The 22,188-nt window shown below is 40.4% G+C and overlaps 1 protein-coding gene across 2 annotated transcripts in view; it reads left to right on the forward strand.

Annotated features, from left to right (window-relative positions):
• Positions 1-22,188, forward strand: part of SAMD12 (sterile alpha motif domain containing 12) — a 176,453-nt gene that overhangs the window by 67,358 nt on the left and 86,907 nt on the right. For both annotated transcript variants that reach the window (XM_074850858.1, XM_074850936.1), the window contains exon 4: positions 18,963-19,103. In XM_074850858.1, coding sequence (XP_074706959.1) covers positions 18,963-19,103 — 141 coding nt within the window. The remainder of the gene's footprint in view (positions 1-18,962; positions 19,104-22,188) is intronic.

The following is a 22,188-nucleotide window of genomic DNA, read 5'->3' on the forward strand; positions in this document are numbered from 1 at the left end:
TAGAAGTGGGTTGGATTTGCCCTCAACAAAGTAGGCATGGATGCCTTTGTGTCCTCTTGCAATTCTTGCAAGCTTACTAAGTTTTGTAAGTAGTTCCTTATAATTCATGCAGCCAGTAAAACAGTATCTCTTTGCAGACTGATGTGTTCTCTCCTGCTCCCGGGGCATCCAGGCAGGATTTCATCTCTAGTTTTAGGTATTGGTGTGTGGCTGTTAACCATCCTGTGCAATTTTAGTTTGTGGGGAGATCACATATCTTTGTCCTGATTACTCCCCAGTCATGCCTCAGGCAACTGTATTGTGGTCATGTACTGGAAATGCTCAGTGTAATTGACCCCTGGAGAGGGGAGCTTTATCTTTACCAGCTGTCAGACAGTAGCTTAACAGAGCTATAAAAGCAGGAGTTGCGGCAGGTTCCAAGTAAGGGGACAACCAGGGCGCTCTCCAGTGCCTTTGTAAAATGGAATAGCTGTGGTCAAACTATATTGTATTGACTATTGCCTCTCAACAATATGATGAGAGGAGTGATACTGTAACTGAAAAATCTTCTCTGTATCTTGTTAGATGTGCCACATTGCTTTCAAAACTTGTGGTGGTATGAATAATATAACTTGTGTCCAAACCCATGTGCTGCTAACCCATTGAACCAGCTGGAGTCATAGAAATCTTCAGTGAGTCCAAGTTCGAACAAGAGAAATCTGGACCATAGATCTCCACCTCAACCGATCATGTTTCCAGTTCCTGTAAGTATTTAAGACTATGTAGAAATAGAACTTAATGGTGGAGAAATAATGCACTTACTGCCTTCCTGCCACAGCACTGCTGGACTGAATGTAGCAGTTAGAGGTGATGTAAATTGTTTATCCCTCTTCTAGGATGATAAGAAAGCTCAGGAAAAATTACACTTATTTGTCTTTCCACTTTTGTGGGTTTTTACCACAATCCAAAAATAATAATAAAAAATAACAATATTACCTGACTAAGAGTTTTAAGAAAGGCACTGGAGAAAACTTGTGTGCTTTACTTTCATTGTAGTATCAGTGTGAGGAACGAAACTTAGCTGGCAGAGAAGCAATTTAGCCTCCTTAAACAAATGCTGTTCTAGCTTTGCACAGCCTTCTGACTCTACTATAAAAAAATCCTTAATGTGAGCAGCTTTCATCTTGGTATACTATTGAGTTTTCATTATTAAAAATAATAAATAATATACTGAAATTTCATTGCATTTGTCATTTGATGGCTTTATACTCTGCTCTTTCTGTTTTGAAGCACTGCTGCCATAACATCCAGGCAGGCCTTATAACAAATTCAGAACAAGGATATGTGAAAATAACTTTGTAATAAACAGCTTATTAAAATTGAAGATATAGAATATGAATGAAAGTGTGGATGCCTCAGTTACGAGTAACACTTTGCATGAGTTCACACTCAAATAGGTAAGTGTATATGGGGCAATATTTTACTTTATCACGTAAGTAAAATTTCTTATCAAAGAACATAGTTTTCCCACAAACTGCTCCTAGAATAAGTCTCTCTCTTTTTTAAATCACTTCATTTCATAGAGGCTGTTTCATGTAATCATGAGATTATCTGATACTCCATATTGAAGTGCAGGTCTGTTGTGTTCAGAAAACTCTTGATTGCATTGCAGAAGTCAGTGGTAGCAAGAAACATTTCCATGTGAAGAGCCTGGTTAGTTGGGTGCTGATCTATGTTTCAGCTCTCTAAAAGCCATTTCCTCCAATCATTCTGGGATTCTTAAGTCTGTCTTCTTAAGGCAGACTTAAATTGATTCTCTTTTCTAGGCAAGTGTTTAGTGAAAGGTTTTGCAAGCTTGAGGAGTGCATTGAATGGCTGGCAATTCCAAAATGCTGCAAGTCAGGACTCATCTCAGGAGATGATCCTCTGTAGATGCAAATGTTCCTGTTGTCAGCGTGTGTGTGGGTGTAAGTCAGGACCTTTCTCAAATCCTGGCATTGTGGTTCTTTCTAACTTCTTCCATCACCCCTCCAAGTAAAACTTTTACAGTGATCAGAACAGTGCTTTAAAGACTAATAAAAATATCTACAGTGAACCTCAAAACTTAGACTGGGAATTAGTAATAAGAATGTTTCTTATTAACAGCTTTGTGCCATTCAGAAACCCTAACAGTACAAACCATTAATAATTGTCTTCATATCGACCACCTCTGTGACAGCAGAGTAGTTCTCTTGATATCTGTGCATTCTTGTGTTACAGCAGTCCTGTAGCAGTTCTGCTACTACCCAGCCACTCTGCAACAGCGAGAGGCTCTGGGCTAGCAACAAGCAGGTGCTTTCCCATACTGGTGAAGTTATTTTGCAGAAGGTGTTCAGTCTGCAGAGGTGTAGGAAGGTGATTTACTTCTATCACATGGTGTTGATCCAAGTCTGGAATGATATCTTATCCCATTAATTATTGTGCTTAGGTAAAGACCAAAACTCGGTAACTGTCTTTAGAAGTATCAGATTTTTGTCAGTCTTCCTTTCTTTCTCAGATGCTCTTGTTGCCCTTGCTTTAAAGCTGTTCCTGTGGAGTCTGGGCCAGCAGTCTAATTGTACTTGCAGGAGACCAATATTCGTTAGTATTTTTTCTATGTGACCTTACAGTGCTTCAGAAGCAGTACTGGTTTAGAGATCAGCATCGCAGAACATGTTAAGTGTGTGCCCAAGAAAGGCAAGTGAACTAACACAGACATACACTACAACTGTAATTAATGGTCCCTGTGAATCAGGCAGAATATATGTGTAAAAATCCTTGACAGCTCTACAGACTTGTGCAGTGTGAAATGCGGCATGTTGCCCTTCCAATCCAAAATTGGATTTGAGATTACTGCTTTTTGGGCTCTCTTTCACACATTGTTTCTTACAGGACTTCACAGGAATGGCATTCCTTGTAGAAATGTGTTGTTGCTTTCCTCAAACACAGTATCCCAGTCGTTTACACCTCTTCTCTTTCTCCTCCTCACTTCCAGTGTTTGGAAATGTTGGAACACCTTTCTCATGTGGCATAACTAAGACCTGAGACAGCTCTGAAAACAGCAGAATTCTTCAAATGCATAGAAGTGAAAATTAAATCTAAATAAAATTGCCATAGTCATTAAAAACTTAACCAAACATCTATTTTCCATTGCTTTTCCTCATTTCCACTGTTGAGAGAACTAAGTTATTTAATAGTTTAGAACAGGTAGGAAACAGCGGGGGAAATCCTTTCCAGCTGCTTGACTTGTGCCAATGGACACATAGAATTCACAGGGGAGGAAATAATTTTGTCTCACCTCTGATCTCTGATTTCTGAGAAACTAGCTTATGCTTTTACTTTTTAGGAAGAGGTAATCCTGAAAGTCCTCTTGTTTCTAAGATTGAACAGACCCTTATGGAGCAGATTTACTCTGCTAGGGAGCAGGTTGGGTTTTGCCAACAGAACTTGTGGGTCTGTAATGTTGCTGCGTTGATACAGCAATGTTTCCTCAAACATCTTTTGGCACTGAGGCTAATTTGTACGGAATGGCTTATGCCCATGCTGCTAAGGGCTTTTACTCTTAGGACAGGATGGCTGTGTTCACATCATCTATGGGTGTGAACGAGTCTCTGCTAGTTCCTGAACCATACCCTGGAGTTTCTGGGGAAGTGTTAAGTGGTGCAGGCCAGAGTCATCCCAGGAACTGTTGGGGTGACTTGATAGTAGAAACAGCTGAGTTCCCATGCCTGGACAATGGTGGCACTGCTTAATTTACTGTAATGAACAGCAGTGGAGAACACACATTCTTAGAACTAGCTGCAGCCCTGTTTTCAGAGCACATGACATCAGCTGAACTTCAAAGGGCTGGAAAAAAACATGTTTTACACACTTAATAGCCTCCATCCTTCTGCCTTTCTAACCTTGCTAGTTATAACATTTCCTTTAGAGAAATCCAATGTCTTGATTCTCCTGCTGAGGGATACTGCAGGTTTTGTACAGTAGTATATGAACAGTTCTGGGGGACGTTCCAGGTAGCTAGGACTTTTTCACCTCTCTCCTTGGTTTGCACATTTCAGTGGAATATATTGATATACAAAGTGTGTAAGACTCTTCAGTAGCTGCTAATTGTGACCTTGCTAACTCTCTCAAAGTTCAGGCAGCCAGATTTGCTGCTCTGTACCTTTGTGGAATAGAATCAGAGAATCATTGAGATTGGAAGGCAGCTCTGGAGATCACCTTGTCCAATCCCCTGCTTAAAGCAGGGTCAGCTAGAGCCAGTTGTTCAGGGCTGTGTCCCATCAGTTTTGAGTATCTCCAAGAACGGAAACTCCACAACTTTTCTGAACGTAAGTTCTAGTCTTCTAGTACACTCATAATAAAAAATGTTCTTTAAGTTTCAGTGGAACTTCCTGTGTTTCAGTTTGTGGCCCTTCTCTCTTTACTTCTCCCATCAGGTGTTTACACACGTTGAAAACCTCCCCCTGAGCCTTCTCTTCTCCTGGCTGAGCAGTCTCAGCTCTGTCAGCCTTCCCTTATCTGACAGATGCTCCAATCCATTAATCCTCTTCATGGCCCTTTGCTGGACTTGCTCCATTATGTCCATGTATCTCCTGCTCTGAGGATCCCAGAAATGGACACAGTACTCCAGATGGGGCCTCAGCAGGGTCAAGCAGAGGGGAAGAAGCACCTCCCTCGGCCTGCTGGAAATGCTTTGCCTTAATACAGCCCAGGAGGCTGTTGGCCTTCTTTGCTGCAAGGGCATGTTGCTGTCTTACGTTCAACTTGGTATCCTCCAGGACCCCAGGTCCTTTTCTTGCTAAGCTGAATAACAAAAATGTTTCCTATGTCACTATGAAAGGACCTTATGCAATCTTCGTTTAAGTAGCACCTGGCTGCTGAGAGCAGATACAAGGTATTGAGGACATGACTGGGAGTGCCCATGGCTCATTGTATGTCGCAGAAAGAATCTTGGCCTGCCTGTCTTCAAAGGTCATCAGAAAATTGCTTGGGATCAGGCTAGAAATAACTTGATTTAGATCAGCTTCTTATGCAACTGTGCTCAAGGATTTGTAGTTGATAATTCAATCTATAGACAGCTGTGATCCTACTTACCATCCAGCTGATTTACTTCTTGGGTACTGACAGGATTTCACACTGTCAGTGCTCACGTGGTGCACAATGGATTTCTTAACCAGGGAAGCTTTGCAGTCTGTGAAAACTGCAGAAAATAACTTGTTCCAGTGGGAAAAAAACAGAAGAACACTGGTGAGGAAAACCAAGCATAATGTGTATTGTAAAGAGGACTCAAAGGAGAACATTACAGAAGAAATGTAAGTGAATTGAGCAAAGAGTATTTACAAATCAGGATATTTGTTTTAGAATTTTAATTATACACTGGAAGATGAAGTAAATAACTTCTTAGTGTCTGTTGTCGCTCTCTGGGTTTGTATTGCTATTCAGATCTTGCTATGTGAATACTGTTATTTGCTAGAGTTTCACAAGACACGCGTCTACAACCCAAGAAAGAGTGTTAAGCTTAAGTGTTTATTTATTATGTAGAAACAAAAATTGTATTTTGTGCATAGCCAAAACTACGTTTGAAACTAACCCTGAAATGATTTGGCTTCTGTACTGAAGACTGAGTGTAAGCTAATGAATGGAGATGAAGATAAACAATTTAGTACTTGACTAAGGATTAAATTTGTGGCTCAGTGTTAGTGCTCAGAAAACATTCTCTAGACTCTTGTGGTTTAGGAAAGTTTTGCCAGGCTGAAAATTATGTATTTCTTTTCTTTGTTCTGTGTGTGTAAACCAGTGGAAAAATGATTTTGTGTATATGTGTCTGAGCTCTGATAAGAGTGGCTGCATCTTCACTGAAACTGTCAGAATAATCACTCTTTGCACTAGGAAAGTATCTGGCCCTAGACTTAACCAGTGTGTCACTGACACCTAATGCACGTTCTGTGAGTAAAAGCACTGCGCTTAAACAGTGTGTCATCTGCTTTTTTGGTCTGCTTAGAGAACTAGTCTTCAGTAGTACCATAGGAAATTTCTGTGATGATAGTTGCCAGTCTTTTTCCTCTGTATAAATTATTACATGCAAATTGTTAATAAGGGTTATAATATATTCACTAGCCACAGTTGTTGCTTTTTCTCTAGTCTGATTTTATTGGTTGATTAGTGCTTGTTCAACTCAGTGCCTCTTTACCAAAAAGACTTAAAGGTGGATCATGTCATGTGTTTGAATGTGTCCTCTCCGTATACTCTTTCTTAAAATCAAGGTGTAACTGAAGATTCATACGTAATACGAGGCTTTAACATTTGCTGTTTTGAAGTGACGCAGACTGTCTGAAAGAGAAAAAAATTATAGTAGAAAGAAACCCCATGGAAGCTATTGGAAAGACGGTATAATACAAAGCAAAAACCCACCTATTTCCGGAGGTTTGGGAGTTTACGAGTACTTGTTTGGTTTATATACATTTCTTTTTCTTTCTCTTACTCTTTCCCACGCTTTTTTCCAAGGCCTTTTGGAATGCTGGATCTCATGCAGAGATAAACAGCCCCCCCAGTACTGCTGCCTCCCTCTTGTGCAGACCCCAATAACCTGATCTCCTCTGAACTGTCTCTTCCAAAAACTTCATCTGAAGACCACAAGGACCTGAGAACCACCTATTTCACTGCTAGATGGCTGTGAATGTGAAATAACCTCATTACTGAACTTGTTTCTCATTTGAATTAGTTTAGGGTTACCTTGCAGCACTTGTTTCTTATTTTGCCCCTTCCTGCTAGATCAAATCAAATCACATTGGGAGTGGGAGAATTGTTCTGCCATTTTAAGATGTTGGTGAGGTTCCTCTCACAAGCAGCTCTTAAGTATTGCTATAGTCACTGGAAGCCATCCATCAGCTGTAGCTCAAATTAGCCAACTCTATTTTTGTTAATTAGTCCCTAAACTATAAGCTTTTGGAGGCTGAGAGAGTATTTTGGGAAAGTGTTGTTATATTCTTGCTTTGCTCCCAAGCTCCTTTCTGAGCAGCCAGAGAGAGAGCAACACGCACAGATGCCATTGTGCCTAATGCAGGAGCTAGGTGCGATGTTCTGGATTGCAGACTGAACTCCTGAATTACCATCCAGAAGAGTGTCTTGTGTCGTTGCTGAAAATGCCTGGAGGTGCCTCAACATCCTAGTTCCCTCTTTATTTTAGCCGTGAATTTACCTCGGTGCCTGGAGTTGCTTCTTTATGCATGCCCAAAATCATCCCAGTCTGAGCAGAAGGGAAAATAAATCTGGCTTCCCCCTCAGCCTGAGGGCTTTGAAGTCCTGCCTCCAAGCTAACCACCTGCCTGGGCAGTTGGTGCTTTCCCTGACGTGCAGGGAAGGGAGAGCTGTGTAACACCGACGCCAGGACGCTTCCCCAAGGGCTGGAGTGGGTTCTCTCTGTCTGGTCTTGGAAGCAGTCTGGGAGTTGGCAGAGGTTTGTTCCCTTGCATCTCGCGTATTGCTTCCCGAGTGCATTGCAGCAAGGTCAGTGCAGCCTTTCCTTGGGAGTCCTGGGGCCCCTGGCTTCGAGGAGGAGCTGGGCTTCAGCATATTCCCTGGGTGTTTGGGGATGACATGTCTCCCTCTTTTTGGGAGAGCTCCCTTGCTATAGTAGTTGTTTTTATAAAAAAGATCACACAAGGTCTTCCTGCACTTTGTAGGGGAAAATGAGCTGTTATTTTTCCTTGGGAGAGTGAGACCCAAAGCCAGAGCAGTGGTCTGGGCTGCATGTTCCATTTGGACCACAGTACCACTCTGCAGCCTCTGGTAGGGCTCCTGTAAGTTAGTGTTACATTATTATTATTATTATTATTATTATTATTGGTCCTACTTCTATATGCATGGTGGAATGTCTTGCTGAGTCAAATGCATGGGGTACAGGAGGCAGAATTAAAAAAAATAAGGTCTGGATTCTGTTATAGGGACCAGTTGCTTACAAATTAGGTATAACAAGTCATTGCTTAGGTGTCTGTTTATTTCTGATCCAAAATTACCGGTCTCACAATATTCTACAGGTTGAGTGTAAATATTAAATAGGAATAGGCCAGCAGAATAAAATCCTTATGTCCTGATTCTCCTCCTCACAGCTACAGTTATAAAGATTGGAAGAAATGCAAAGGAACTCTGCAAAGTATGTTGTACTACTACACAAACAATGTAGCAACAGATTAGTGTATGTATCTGTAAGACTGTGCATGTAATTGAGTAGAGGTAATTCTTAGAATGGGAAAATTATCTTCCTCTAGGTTATAAAATGGGCAGCATAAACGTAAGTTAAGGGCCCATCAGAGGTGCTGTGTGCAGCTTGACAGGTGCCAGGCTTCTAGTTAAAGCCCCCAAAGAGAAATGGTAGAGCAAAAAGTGCACAAGGAGAGATGAGGCTGATTCTTCCTTCGGGTTAGGACAGTTGAAACAGTCTATGATGCTTAACCTATGAGCATGCTGCTTTTAATTTTCCATTTTTATTAACATGAATTATTAACATCATGAATATTAACACAAAACCTTTCTCAATTTCATTTTTTATTAAAAAAATGAAGGGCAAAGCTGGTACAGGCATGGAAGAAAGCACCACTGAAAGGTGCTTGGAGATAACAATGTGGAGCAGGAGGGAGCTAGGGGTACCGGTTGGGAAATGTTGTAATACTGTATGCATCTCAGCATTGACGTATGAAAGCTTATTTTAATATTTAATAAAATTTTAATTTTGCTCTTTTTAAAAAAAACCCAACAAAGTAGTGATTGGAAAATCTTGCTAGAAAATGTAAGTTCTCAAATTCTGGTCCACTGGAACCTATGATGGCCACAAAGCTTTTGTAATGCAGTACAGTAAGCTGTCTGGTCACATTATGTAGGTCCTCCTTGCTTCGCACAAGTTTGGCATTAACAGAAACTCAGAAAATGAATTAAACGTGTTCTAAATACTGCTGCTTTTTGTAGGTTTTTGCCTGAATGCTGTATGGCAGAGTAATCAGGAGAAAGAAGGGACGGTTTTTCCCAGCATCGCAGAATGAGTGAGATGGCCCCTAAGATCACCTTCCAAAGCATTACAAAAACAAGGAACATACGGCATATAAATGGATTGGTTTTCCTCATCCTTCCATATATTACATACTGAAGAATTGTGTCCTTTGGGTTATTGATTGGATTGACTAGTAGCAAATTAGAGCAAGCAGCAATATTTCCTGTCAATTTCTGTCCTTTGAATGGGGGAGGCAGGTTCCCAGAGCCTGGTCTTCAGCAACATGAGTGTTTCATACTAGTGCAGTTCAAAGAGCTCAGTGGGTACATTTGTGATAGGAGCAGGTGTTCCTACTCACTTAATTGAATGGCAGCTTTTTTTGAATTCACATGTGTACTTCACAGGGCTTGCCTCCTTTGCCAGATGCACACACCAGGTCTATTTCTAGGCAGAACTGCAGAATCCCTTTTGCTTTAGAAATGTCAGAAGGTAATACAGTCCTCTGTGTACTTTCAAGGATTTCCCAGTTCCAGTTGGGTTGAGCACTTCAACAATGAGTGCTGGGTTTTTTTGTGTGTGTGTGTGTGTGTGGTTTTTTTTTTCTTGTGGTAATAAATGATCCTTTTTTTCTGGAAGAAAACTGAGTTTTGTAAGGTCCACCATTAGGAGTTACAGGAAAGGTTTGAGTTTGCTGTAAAGAGTTCAGTTGATTCTAATGCTTTCCAAATTGGCTCTCCCTTTCCTAATCTGTTCTGTGTAGAAGCTGTGCGTTATAATATATGGATGTGTGTTTACTCTTGAATAAATTAACAAGAGTTTTGCCAGCAGGCATAATCTAATGTGATTTTTTTTTTTAATTAATAAAGAAATGGAATATGTAATGCATAATGGGTTGCACACTGCGCAACATTAGATTAACTAGGAATTGAAGAACTGTGTGTCCTGCTGATGGTGGACAAAATCAGAGGTGTTGACAGATTGAGTCACTCCATCACAAACAAAAAAGACCTTGAGGTTGTTAATTTGAATAGGAGGACCATAAATCTAGCACACAGATACAAGCAAACAATAGTCCTGGATTTTGTTTCTTAAAAAATACAATGTGCAATATAATAGAAGTCCATTATTATATGTCTTTATATCTTTATATATAGCTGTAGATAATATATAATTATGTATGGCCAGGAAGTAGGTTGGCAAACATATATACAACAAGCAATGTGGATTTATAGACTGCCTGCTAAAGGTTTACATTTATCCTTAATTTACTTTGTGGGTCCTATCGGGTCCTTCCTGAGAGCACTAAAAATGGTTGTCTCACATTTTACAGTACATTTGAAAAGTGGTGTAATATGATTTGTGCCTGAATTTATATTTCAGAGGGGAATTCAATTTATTACTATTTCCTCCTATTAAAATCATCAGGTCCTGAATACGTTCAGCTGAAAAACAGGACTGTCTAACAGTCTTTTACTCATGACTTGTAAGGAATCAATATAGTTCCCATCAGTACAGTAAATTACTTACTGAACCACTTCCAGTAATCACGATGCACAATTTCTCATTAACCCCTTCCCTTCTCTGTATAGAACCAATACTGTCTTAGATTAAAGTTATTTTGGAATATATTTCTAAATCATTAGACACTTGAGTAATTAATTAAAATTTTGATAACTAAGTCTGTTACATATCTGTAACAGTTCTGTTTAATAACTTTATCAACAATCTGGATGAGGGGATCAAGTGCACCCTCAGTAAGTCTGCAGATAACACCAAGTTGGTGGGAGTATTGATCTGCTTGAGGGCAGGAGGGCTTTACAGAGGGATCTGGACAGTCCGAGGCCAATTATATGAAGTTCAACAAGGCTAAATGCTGAGTCCTGCACTTGGGTCACAACAACCCTGTGCAACACCACAGGCTTGGGGAAGAGTGACTGGAAAGCTGCCTGGTGGAAAAGGACCTGGGGATGTTGGTCAACAGCCGGATGAACATGAGCCAGCAGTGTGCGCAGGTGGCCAAGAAGGCCAATGGCATCCTGGCTTGTGTTAGAAATAGTGTGGCCAGCAGGACTAGGGAAGTGATCGTCCCCCTCTACTCAGCACTGGTGAGGCTGCACCTGGGAATACTGTGTTCAGTTTTGGGCCCCTTGCTACAAGAAAGATGTTGAGGTGCTGGAATCTGTCCAAAGAAGGGCAACGAAGCTGATGAAGGGTCTAGAGACCAAGTCTTATGAGGAGCAGCTGAGGGAATTGGGGTTGTTTAGTCTGGAGAAAAGGAGGCTCAGAAGAGACCTTATAACTCTCTACAACAGGAGACTCTCACTTCTGCAGAGGGATTTTTGTCTTTTGCATGCCTTTTCAAGATACTTGGGCTGTTTTGAGCTGCTTGGCTGGAAGATAGTATCTATCAGGAAGAGAGTAAGGATACTTTTTAAAATGCAGTTCCTAAAATGAATATTCAAGATCCATGCTCTGTTAACTCACCGTCTTTTGGTATTTTTACGTGATTTCACCATTACTGCAGGTTTGTTTCTTTCAACAGCATAAATTCAACATCATTGTGACTGAGCAAATGGACATGCTTGAGCCTGTGTAGCAGGGTGTAGTAGCCCCAAAGATAGTGGTGGCTGGGGAGAAGCAGCTGGGGGTAGCTAGCTGGGAGAGGTCCTTGGGAAGAGCCGGGGAAAAACTGAGTGCCAGAAAGACATCTCCTAATTTGGTGCATTTTTGGAGACCATTGTCGAGCAGGAGATATATAGCTCAAAGGACTGTGTCAGAATTAAGAGAATAGAAAATTACATCCTTATTTGATGAAATATGGAGGGAATTGGGAAAGGCAGTGCTAAGGTGAGAGGAAGTTATGTTAAACTAAGTAGTCTGAGTTAAATAGCTTCACAGATATATTACTGACTACTTAAGTTTTTCAGAAACAGACAAATTTAGAAACAAAGTGATGTCGTGGTTGTTGCTAATTTTGTGTTTGAAAAAGCAGCTAACTTAAAGATTGTGTTGAGTTACTTTTCTTTCATATCCTGTTCATGCTTGTGGTTCAGAAGTGTGGAGGAAGGACAGACAGGTGCAAGAGAACTGCGACCTGAGAGGGCTTTTATGGAAATAAATTGTTCTTATTGTAGATTTATTGGCAGCAGTAACAATAGTCATCACTTCCTCATGTCAGAGCTTTAAACAGGCATGATGTGAAGATAAAGGATGCAGATAATATTCAGAAAGTGCCTTTGTTTACATAGCTGCTTTTTTGAGCTTGATCAGACATTAATTGAACAATATGACAGTGTTTTCTTTGAGAAACTTTATTGTAGAGCTGGCCTTATCCAGATCCAGCAAATAATGAATGAGAAAGAGCCAGCAAATCATCTTATTCTTCTTTGATGATGTTAACAAATAAGGATGTGTCCAGAGCTAATTTGATACATGAGCAAATGCCTTCCTGTGCTTTCCTGCACTTCCACTGGAGCCATACTGGAGTCACAGGCCTCTCCCATTCCTGTGACTTACCACAAAGTAATTCCTATGGCTCTATGGAGGTTTGTTGCATTTGTTAACAGGATGAGAAAGCACAAGAATGTTGTCTCTGATGTTGGAGAACTTCCTCAGTTTGAGATCTCCAATATTCATCAAGGCTAAATAGTCTTCTTTGCTCCTTCTGGTCCCTATCATTAGAATTTATTGTTCCCTCTGCTTTATTTCCCTGTCAGTATCCCTTGTGTCTCCTGTCTGCCAAAGTTGGTCCCAATTGAGAGTTATTCATCGTGTCAGAAGTACAGGCAGCCACCAATAGCAACTTTGGGAGCTAATTCTCCTTCATCTAGGCTGACAGCTGCCATTATGCTAGTAGGTAGATCAATAAAGCATTTGTTGGTATCGTGAGTCTGATGAAAAATGAATCCATTTTTGGTTTTGAAGCAAGTAAGTCTTCCCTGATTAGTGAGATATTAGATAGCTGAAGTGATGCAAAGAGGGCGATAATGCAAGCTGCAGTTTACCAAGAGTCTGCACCAGTCTTAGGGATAAAATGATTAGTAAGATGAGCCAGATCTAACTGCTTTTGCAAGAAAAGCTATAGATTTGCCACAAGGCATTGATGACAAAGTGGCTGATGTGTCTGGTTGACTAGCGATAAGACTGGCATGAGAAGGAGGGATGTGGTCTTAAATTCTCATGTGGAAAGCAGAAAATCTAGGACTGTAGAAGATCTGATGGGTTATCAAGAAAAGCGTCATAAAGTCATATCAATTTGATTGACTTCTGGTTTGGGCTTCTTTTACAAGATGTTTCTGAACCCAGCATCCTCAGTTGTATTCATGTCCATTTGTTTTCTTTTCAACTTAGTTCCTTAGTTTAATAGTTGCCTTCTCTTTGCCCGATGTTCATCTCCCTCCACTGCAATCATGAGGCCATTTTCATTCTGTGGGTGACTATTCTTTTTCTTGCCTCCTCTCACAATTTCACCATTCCTCACTATGAAGTCATAGCCTCTCTCTCTGCCTGTTCTTGTTTGAATTCTTTCCTGAGTATATGATTAGAATTTTATAATTGTGTCTCACCAGCACCTGAACAATGGTATTAATGTCTGTTCTCTGTCATGGAAATTTCTTACTTGATAAGTCTTAGGAGGCTTGTTTTTAAGCACTGTAGTGAAGAGAAGCCAACAATCAGCCTATATAAGAAAGAGGAAAGCTGTGATCAGACTATTTCAAGTAGAAAAATGCAATGAATTAGAATTATGAATATGTCTGTGGAACTAAAGAGATAAATACAAAAGCAATATGTTTGAAATTGTTCTACCCTAAAACTAGAGAAGCACATTATTATCAATTAAGTAAGAATATCCTGTTGTGTCAACAACAATTTAAAATGGTGTTTGCAGCATTTAAGTATAAACTTGAAAAAGCTTTCATCTTGCATAATTTAAGGGCTTAGTGAATCCCATGTTCCTGTTTTTCTAGTTTTGTCAGCTGGATCCATCCAGAAATATGATCAGAAGGCATATGACTGAAGTTCATAAATTATGGGAGCAACAGATAAGCTGAATGTTCAACTGTTAACCAATTACTGCAATGCAAGAACTAGAGAACGCTTGAAGCAATTAGTAAGAAATCAATATAAAATAGACAAAAATGGGCAGTGAGGTGCTGGAATTTGTTTCCTCAGGAGGCTGCAGAGGCAGACAGTATCAGGAAAATTAAAAAGACAAATTTATGGATATCAGGACAATAAGTAGGTGCTAAAAATACTGTACTCTCTAATAACCCTAGTATAACAGTTCTGGATGCTGGCATAGTACAAAGGGAATGACTTCAGAAACTAGCCCTCCTAATAGCTCTCCTGAAATTTATCTTCTATTGTCACTCTGAGTACAGGGCTGGGTGAGCTGTGGTCTGGCCTGAGGGCATTTTTTCATGTCCTTGTGTTCTCCGCCCTGTTCCTTTTTTCCTAGATTCTGTGCCTCACGTTAAATAAACTGAATATCTTGTCTTGATATTCAGGTATACCTATCATATTGTACTCAGAAGACAAGATCACCTTTCTTGGCCATATTTCACACACATCATTTGTTTCCACCAGTGGTTTATCATTTTCATCAACTTTAAATTAGTCATAGTTTTCTTCGGGGTTTTGTGTGAATCCAGCCTCTTACTAACTATCTGCTCTCATTTCCCTGTATTTCTTCAGTTCTTTCTACATGGTTAATAAGTCCCTTCTTACCTATTCATTCACCTCCATTACAAGTATACTCTCAAGGCTTGTCAGTGGTGTCCCTCTAGATGTCTGTGAACTGGCAGTTGGCGCAGCTTCACAGGCTCAGGGAGAAGAGCAGTAAGCTATACCAGTGCAGGGAGGTACGAGCATTTTTGATTAGGTACATCAGATTGTGCCACATTCTTTGCTCTGGGGCCAATGCCAACCTCATTGGACCAATGCTTGTAGTAATGTTCTGTGGCATACAATGTTTCTCCCTCCATTCAAATTTTCATCTAACCCCAGCTTGATCAAATGAGATCTGCAGCAGCTAAGTCATATTAGAAAAAATTAGGCCATCAATCCATTATTAAGCTGGAAACTATTTTATATTCGGTGTCTGCCCTCAGGGTGTCTCAACATTCCACGGCTGATCTGTCCTGAATATGAATCACAGAATCACCTAGGTTGGAAAAGACCTTGAAGATCATCCAGTCCAACCATTAACCTAACATTGACAGTTCCCAACTACACCATATCCCTAAGCGCTATGTTGACTCTACTCTTAAACACCTCCAGGGATGGGGACTCCACCACCGCCCTGGGCAGCCCATTCCAACGCCTAACAACCCGTTCTGTAAAGAAATGCTTCCTAATATGTAGTCTAAACCTTCCCTGGCACAACTTGACGCCATTCCCTCTTGTCCTATCTCTTGTTACTTGGTTAAAGAGACTCATCCCCAGCTCTCTGCACCCTCCTTTCAGGTAGTTGTAGAGGGCGATGAGGTCTCCCCTCAGCCTCCTCTTCTCCAGACTAAACACCCCCAGTTCCCTCAGCCGCTCCTCGTACGACATGTGCTCCAGACCCTTCACCAGCTTCGTTGCCCTTTGGACACACTCGAGTAATTCAATGTCCTTTTTGTAGTGAGAGGCCCAAAAATGAGAGGGCTGGGGTTTAGGTGCTAAAAGATGTGTACAGATGCTGAGGGAGTTGTGGGTTTTTTTAAAGCATTTGGTTTCCAGCCTTGCAATTAGCTAGAGCCAAGGCCCAGGTGTTTGTGACTGCAATCTTTATGGTTCTATTGGTCAAGGTGCTTTTGAAAAAATCTCCTGGTCTCTTTTATGCATGTCGCTGCTATGTCTAGGAGGTAGTGCCAGTTCTGTAGCATTCAGAAAATTTTCCGAGTTGTAGATAAAGTTCCTTTTCTTGTGTCCTAGCTAAGATCAGTGTACACTCTTAGAAAATGTTACATTTGTGACATGTTCTGCTCTTGATAACATATTCTATCCAGCACTCTCTGAAAATTAAAAATCTGTCCCCAATTTTTACTGTATAGCTGTCTCTTTTTTAACTGTGATGCTTGCCAAAATGACCATCTTTTGTGTATGCTTATTAATTGCCTCTTCTCTTTTTCACAGACAATAGATCTTTCTATGAGATCCTTCATGCAGGTTGTTTCACAGAATCACAGAGGTGTTAGAAGGCACCTCTGGCAATCATCTAGTCCAGCCCCCTACTGAAAGCAGGGGCAACTATAGCAGGTTGCTCAGGACCTTGTTAGTCAGGTTTTGAATGTTTCCAAAGACGGAGACTCCACAACCTTTCTGGATAACTGGTTTCAGTGTTCAATAACCCTTACAGAGTTCTTAGCACCAAATGATAACTCTTTCAGATATGTACAGTATGGGAAAGAAGCATCTCAAATCATTAGCTGATTGTCAGGACCTTGGCCTTAGTAACTAATTGGCTTTGGTGACTGATCCAGGCATTGGCATTATCATTTCAAAGGCATGACTTAGTACCAGAATAAAAAATTATTCCAGTTCTGACTTGGATGATGTTCTGAGTGTTGAGGGAGAAAAAAGTATGGGGAGGATTGAATTTTCTTAGTTGAGGTCACTTACTGCATTCTTGAAATGCCACATTTGGATGTTTGCATTCTTGCCTCATCACTGCCTCAACATGTCACTTTGGATTTGGTGCAAGAAAGAGTTAATTTAAGGCAACTTGTGCAAGCTGCTGCAGATAGTATGAGTCAAAGACAATTTTTTCCAGTGGCATTGTGCTTTGAGCCTAAGCTGCAGAGGAACTGGCATGCCAGGAGTTGAAAAGAGACGTCTCTGTTTTGTGCACATTCAACTTCCAAAGGCAGTGACTAGGGTAGAAAACCGATTTGAATATGAAATAAAGAGTTGCCCAGAGGAAGTAAAAAGTAATGACTATATCCATGCCCAAAAAGAGGTGGAGGGCTCTGGATGAGGTGCCTGGCCTTTGTCCATTCATACTACTGTTGCTGACTCCCTGCCCTAAGATGATATGCATGTTGGCACTCTTTAAACTGATGACTTGTTTATTTTTTTTTTGCTTTCAGTTGCTAGACTGGCATTACAGACCATACTCTTGTACTGCTGTACTTCCTTTATAAATTGCTTTAAGATGTTTTGGTGTGATAAGACGATATAAAAATTAAAGTCATTATTACTGTCTGGATCACCAGGGGAATTGGACAGCTGGCATTGATCTGTCAGAGACTAATTTCCATATTTTTTTATTACATTAAAATTATTCTTGTTTTGATTTCAAAGAAAGTTACCCTAATCAAAAGGTCATCCTCCGTAGCATGTTGTACTTGAGAGACATGGAAGGGCAGAAAATGTATGTACCCTGTCATTTTTTATCTGATCAATGACATCCTGCTTTGTTAATAGTAATATCCCAGTATTTTACATTGCATCATATCAAGATCCCACTACCTGTTTCACAGAAACGCTTGTGAGTGAAATCTAGCAGTCAGTGAAGGGTATACTACTAACTACTTGGTTTAGGGCAAATATTATGCACCCCTTTAAATTCTTGGCATTTATCCTAAATTTTTTAATTAAAATAATCATAAAAATTCTGTACTCGTTGCTGGTTTGTAAGGAAAGAGATTGAATAAGGGCCTTATCTTGCTGAGTAACACTTTATGAACTAAATCCATCCAAAAGCCACAGTAGCACAGACGCTTCTGTGTTGCAGAGGGAGTAACTTGCTCTTCGCTATCTTCTGATTTCAGAATAAAGCCTGAGAAATCAAAGAAGGGACTTTTAGTGCTTACAGTCAGAACTAGAGGAGGTAAAAAGTTGAGTCTGTTTAAAAAAGTGAACCAAATTATATGCCATTTTCCAAGGTAGTATCAGTGTGACTCCAGTGTGATCTGCTGGTATTGACCAGGGCACCTTTGGATAGCAAATGTATACACTGGGAATCAAGTAGAGGGCTGCAGGGCACTCCTCCCTGTACTAGCTCAGTGGTGAAGACCAAAGAAAGTAAGTTTTGGTTTTCTTCCTAAGGTCAAGCTCTGCTTGATGCTTTGGCTCTCTGCTTGGTCCAAATACTTTCTTAGTGTTGGCTCAGCCAGTGTGCTGCCTTCCTCCTGTTTACTTATAGCATAGTGATACCCAAAAGACCAGAGTCAGAATTCCCCTAGCAGAATCTGGGGAGTGTGGATTGTTTGATTTTTTTTTTTTTTTTTTAAACTTCTACAATCTCCGTGGGGACCATGGGTTCAACATTACCCTAATTCTAAAGATAAGTCACGAACTGGGAGTGATTGCTTGCAAAGAGCATAGACTCCTTATAGTTGGGCAAATGTCTTTTTATAGTTGGGCAAACATCTTTTTCAGCAATGATTTAGATATAACTGACAATGTGAAGGGAAATCTCGGGCTCTTTTTTCTCTTCTGCTGTGATAGATTACTGCTGAGAGGGATTTGGAAGGCTGGACCATGAAGTCCAGGGCTCTCCTGAGAAATGGTGCTATTATTCTGTAGACATATCAGAATTACAACAATATTAATCCTCAGTATATCTTAAATTGATTAAATTGGTAAAAATTACTTTCACTGGTGGTTTCTTGACAGTAATGTAGGTGCTTAAAAAAATGTGAGGGTCTATTTAGTCACCTGGACCAATTGTAGACTTATAGGGGATATCCCACTTGTGGGAGACCAGCTGGCACTTAAGAACAGCAATTGGTTGTCTAAAATGGCACAAGATACCTATTTTACATGCCTAAATGTCTCACAAAGCACCAGAATGACACAGAAAATCAAAATAAAAGGGAGGAGTGGAATATAATCTCTGACAGCAAGGAAGTACCTAACTGATGAAACAAAACCTCTCAGACTGAGGTATTTTAGGGCTGAGAATTTTTTCTGTAGCAAATTATCCTGTCAGAATGAGAATATTGCCTTACTGGAAATCCTTGGGTGATTCTTCCTTTTTGGCTTTTGCATCCAGGCCGTGCTTTGCTGAGACTTACTGACAAAAAGCTTGAACGAATGGGCATTGCCCAGGAAAGCCTGCGACAGCACATTCTGCAGCAAGTCCTTCAGCTGAAGGTGAGGGAAGAAGTCCGAAACCTCCAGCTGCTTACACAAGGTATGAAAAACAATTTTGGTCTGGACAGTTATTGAGATCAGGTAGGAGAAGTTTGCCTAAGGACATAAAAGGTGACTTGACGTTCTCCCGCAAGAAATGGTGCATGAAAATGTCTCATAGATTCCACATGCTTTCCAAGGTGGGAACAAAAGGTAAAATAATACATAAATAAATAGAGATGTTCAGCTGCCTGTTTTGCATGATGAATAGGCTCCATCTACAGCTTGATGGTAGCCTTACTTAACTGTCTGCTTGCTAAGATGAAAATAATTACATATAAAGGGCAGAATTAGTGAACATGCTGTCTTTACAGACATTGTACATTTCGCATTAATTGTTTACTTTCAGTGTTAGATAAAAGAGTAATCTCTGTAACCTGTTTTATGGTAAGAGCTGTCAGTGGAAAATTACCTGTTAGACTGTTTTTTGCAGATGGCTGATTCTTTTTTCCTGTTGTAGTAATTTTATTGACTTGAATAGAGTTGCTTATAATTTATGCTGCTAAGAAAATGCAAAACTGGGCTCAATATGGAGATCTTGATTAGAAGACAGGGACAACAAAAAAGCTCATACTTATTTTCCAGATGAGGTTAAGATGTTTTATGATGACTTGTGTTATTAGCTCTCTATTAAGGCTTTCTAACAGCTGTGGTAACATGGAAGAAAAACAATCATTGTGGCAATAGTTCAAAGGAACATTTAGAGATCCTCTACTATGTATCTGCAATACTTTCTCAATGTTAAAGGTTGTTTGGTAGTCCAGTGAGATAGCATAAACCACATACTTCTGTGGTGTTTTGGTTCAGTGCCCGTTATATGCCACATCATATGAAAAAAATAGAGTTCTTCAGTACATGCGGTGTAGTTTTAACAAAATGTCCATCACACATGGCATTATGTTCCTGATTAAGCCTTGCTCACTGTGTTTGGGGAAGAGCTGTCTGATTAGTTTAGTAAGCTGCATTTTATCTGAGAGAGATGTCTCAACTTAATTGTTCCTTCAGACTTGGTGTCTTGTGGATTGTGACGAGGAGCTTTAAGGCTCCTTCATTTTGCCATGATCTGTGAATATAAGCTCACCTCATCTTGTGTCATGTCAAAGACAGTGCACACACTGAAGCATCAGTGTCTTCCCCAGATGTTTAGAACTGTTCCTTTTCCCCTCATCCTTTCATCCATTATTCCTATGTACTTTTCTTCAGTTGTCTGGGTTCTCTCTTCCCCTACGTCTGGAGTGTCACTTGAGAGTTTGCTGGACTGTGAAGTTCTGGTCACCAACAATCACTGTTTTAGGCCTGCTTATGAAAGTTGGGATTTTATTGATATGGGACAATGAAGACCCACTAGCTGTAAATTTGGGTCAGTTGATCACTGCAGTCCCCATAGATTTCTCCATAAACCTGTGTTTGGCATTGAGAGCTATATGGTTCCAGGCTTCTCCTTTATTGTTTCTCTCTGGTTCCTCTCTGGACACATCAACTGCTGTATGAATCATGATCAGGCAGACAGTGGCAAATGGCATTTCAAGGAATTCAGGACAGCATCCTTTGAGATTTATTCCTTGCACATGCAGTTGAGGATACAGTTCTGAACTTTGCTAAGAGGATGAATAAACACATGCTGGACAAGGACAGGCTAGTGATAGATGTATGGATGTGTGTTTAATGTAGTCTCTCTCTGCCATGTAGAGAGAACATTGTTAGTTAGCCTGATCATATAAAGTCATGCCATCATATGCTTTAAAACAGCCAGCACAAACTTACAAAAAGCTGGTGGTCTGCAGCTCCTGCTGTCTTCCCCCACAATGCCACTGGCCTTTGTGTTGCACTTTAGCTCCTCTCCAGCCTTCTTAAATGGAGCTGAAGTTATGGGGCAGTACAACAGTCCATAAAACATTCCCCTCTGCAGCAGAACTGTGTTAATTGTATGATCCTGGAGCAGGGGACAGTGAGTGGTAGGATGACAGAAGTATTCCTGTCCCTTATCACCTCATTTACACCAAGTTGGAGTGTGTGTCAGCTGAAAGTGCTTGTTTGCGGCTATTAAGGTTAAGATACAATTTCTCAACTACAGTGCAGTCTGTAAAGTTGTGCGTATGTCAGTTGTTCTTCAAAACTGGTTCTGTCCCCTTGCCCAGTTTCTTCAGACTGTGTCCACTCATATTCTTACTATGGTTCCTAGTCCAGGTTGCTACTGGAATAGCTTTTTGTAAGTGCTTTTCTGTTTTGGAGAACATTTTTCCTCTGAAAAGTAACATATTTGCATGCCAGCAGTTTCTGCCTTTTGGAAATTCCACTTGCATATTGCAGGTCACAGTGTAGCTGTTGCTACAACTGTGCTTTTGCTGTCCTCCAAAACGTCCTCTAAAAAGAGGAGAAAAAAAGCCCTCTGTCTCTCAGTGCACAGCTCAGGAGATCATTAGGTGAAAGAAGGTGTTAAAACCCCTTTCTGAATTAATTTAGCATGCAAGCTGGGTTGCAAGCAATGAGGCCCTAATTCAGAGCCCATTGATGTCAGCGAAAAGACTTCCACTGACTTTAGTTCATACCCCAATTGAAGCTGGAGTGAACAGGGAAAGTTTTAAAAAAGCATTATGTAATACTTATCAGATATTTTAAGTGTTTTTGTGTTCTGTTGTCTGCAGAGAAAGTTAACCTCATTTTTAAATCTCAATAGAAACTAACATTCTTTTCTCCTCCTGTTTCAGAAAATGACTTAAAACTGTTTCATTCTTCTTCATTCAGGACACACCATCTAGTCTGTTCTGGGGACCTTAAAGCCAGAATAGTATGTGATTGTGTAATTGAAGGCTTGTCTTGAGTTTTAGGAAGACTTTTCTTTGGAGTAAGAACTGCCTGATTGAGGCTATTATCAGCAGAAATGCTATTCCAACCTCCACTAGGATAGAAGGGCACAGGCCCAACTACTGATCTGTGCTTTTTTCCCAGACTTAGTGATGTTGAGGAACTAATTTGACAAAATATCTTCCAATGTCTCTTGGAGAGAGCTGCACACTGTTGGAAACACCATTATTGTACTCTTATCACTGTAAGCCTGAGTTGAAAGATCATTTTTTTAAAAAAGC

The sequence above is a fragment of the Strix aluco genome, chromosome 1, assembly GCF_031877795.1.
Source record: "Strix aluco isolate bStrAlu1 chromosome 1, bStrAlu1.hap1, whole genome shotgun sequence".
NCBI classification, from domain to species: Eukaryota; Metazoa; Chordata; class Aves; order Strigiformes; family Strigidae; genus Strix; species Strix aluco.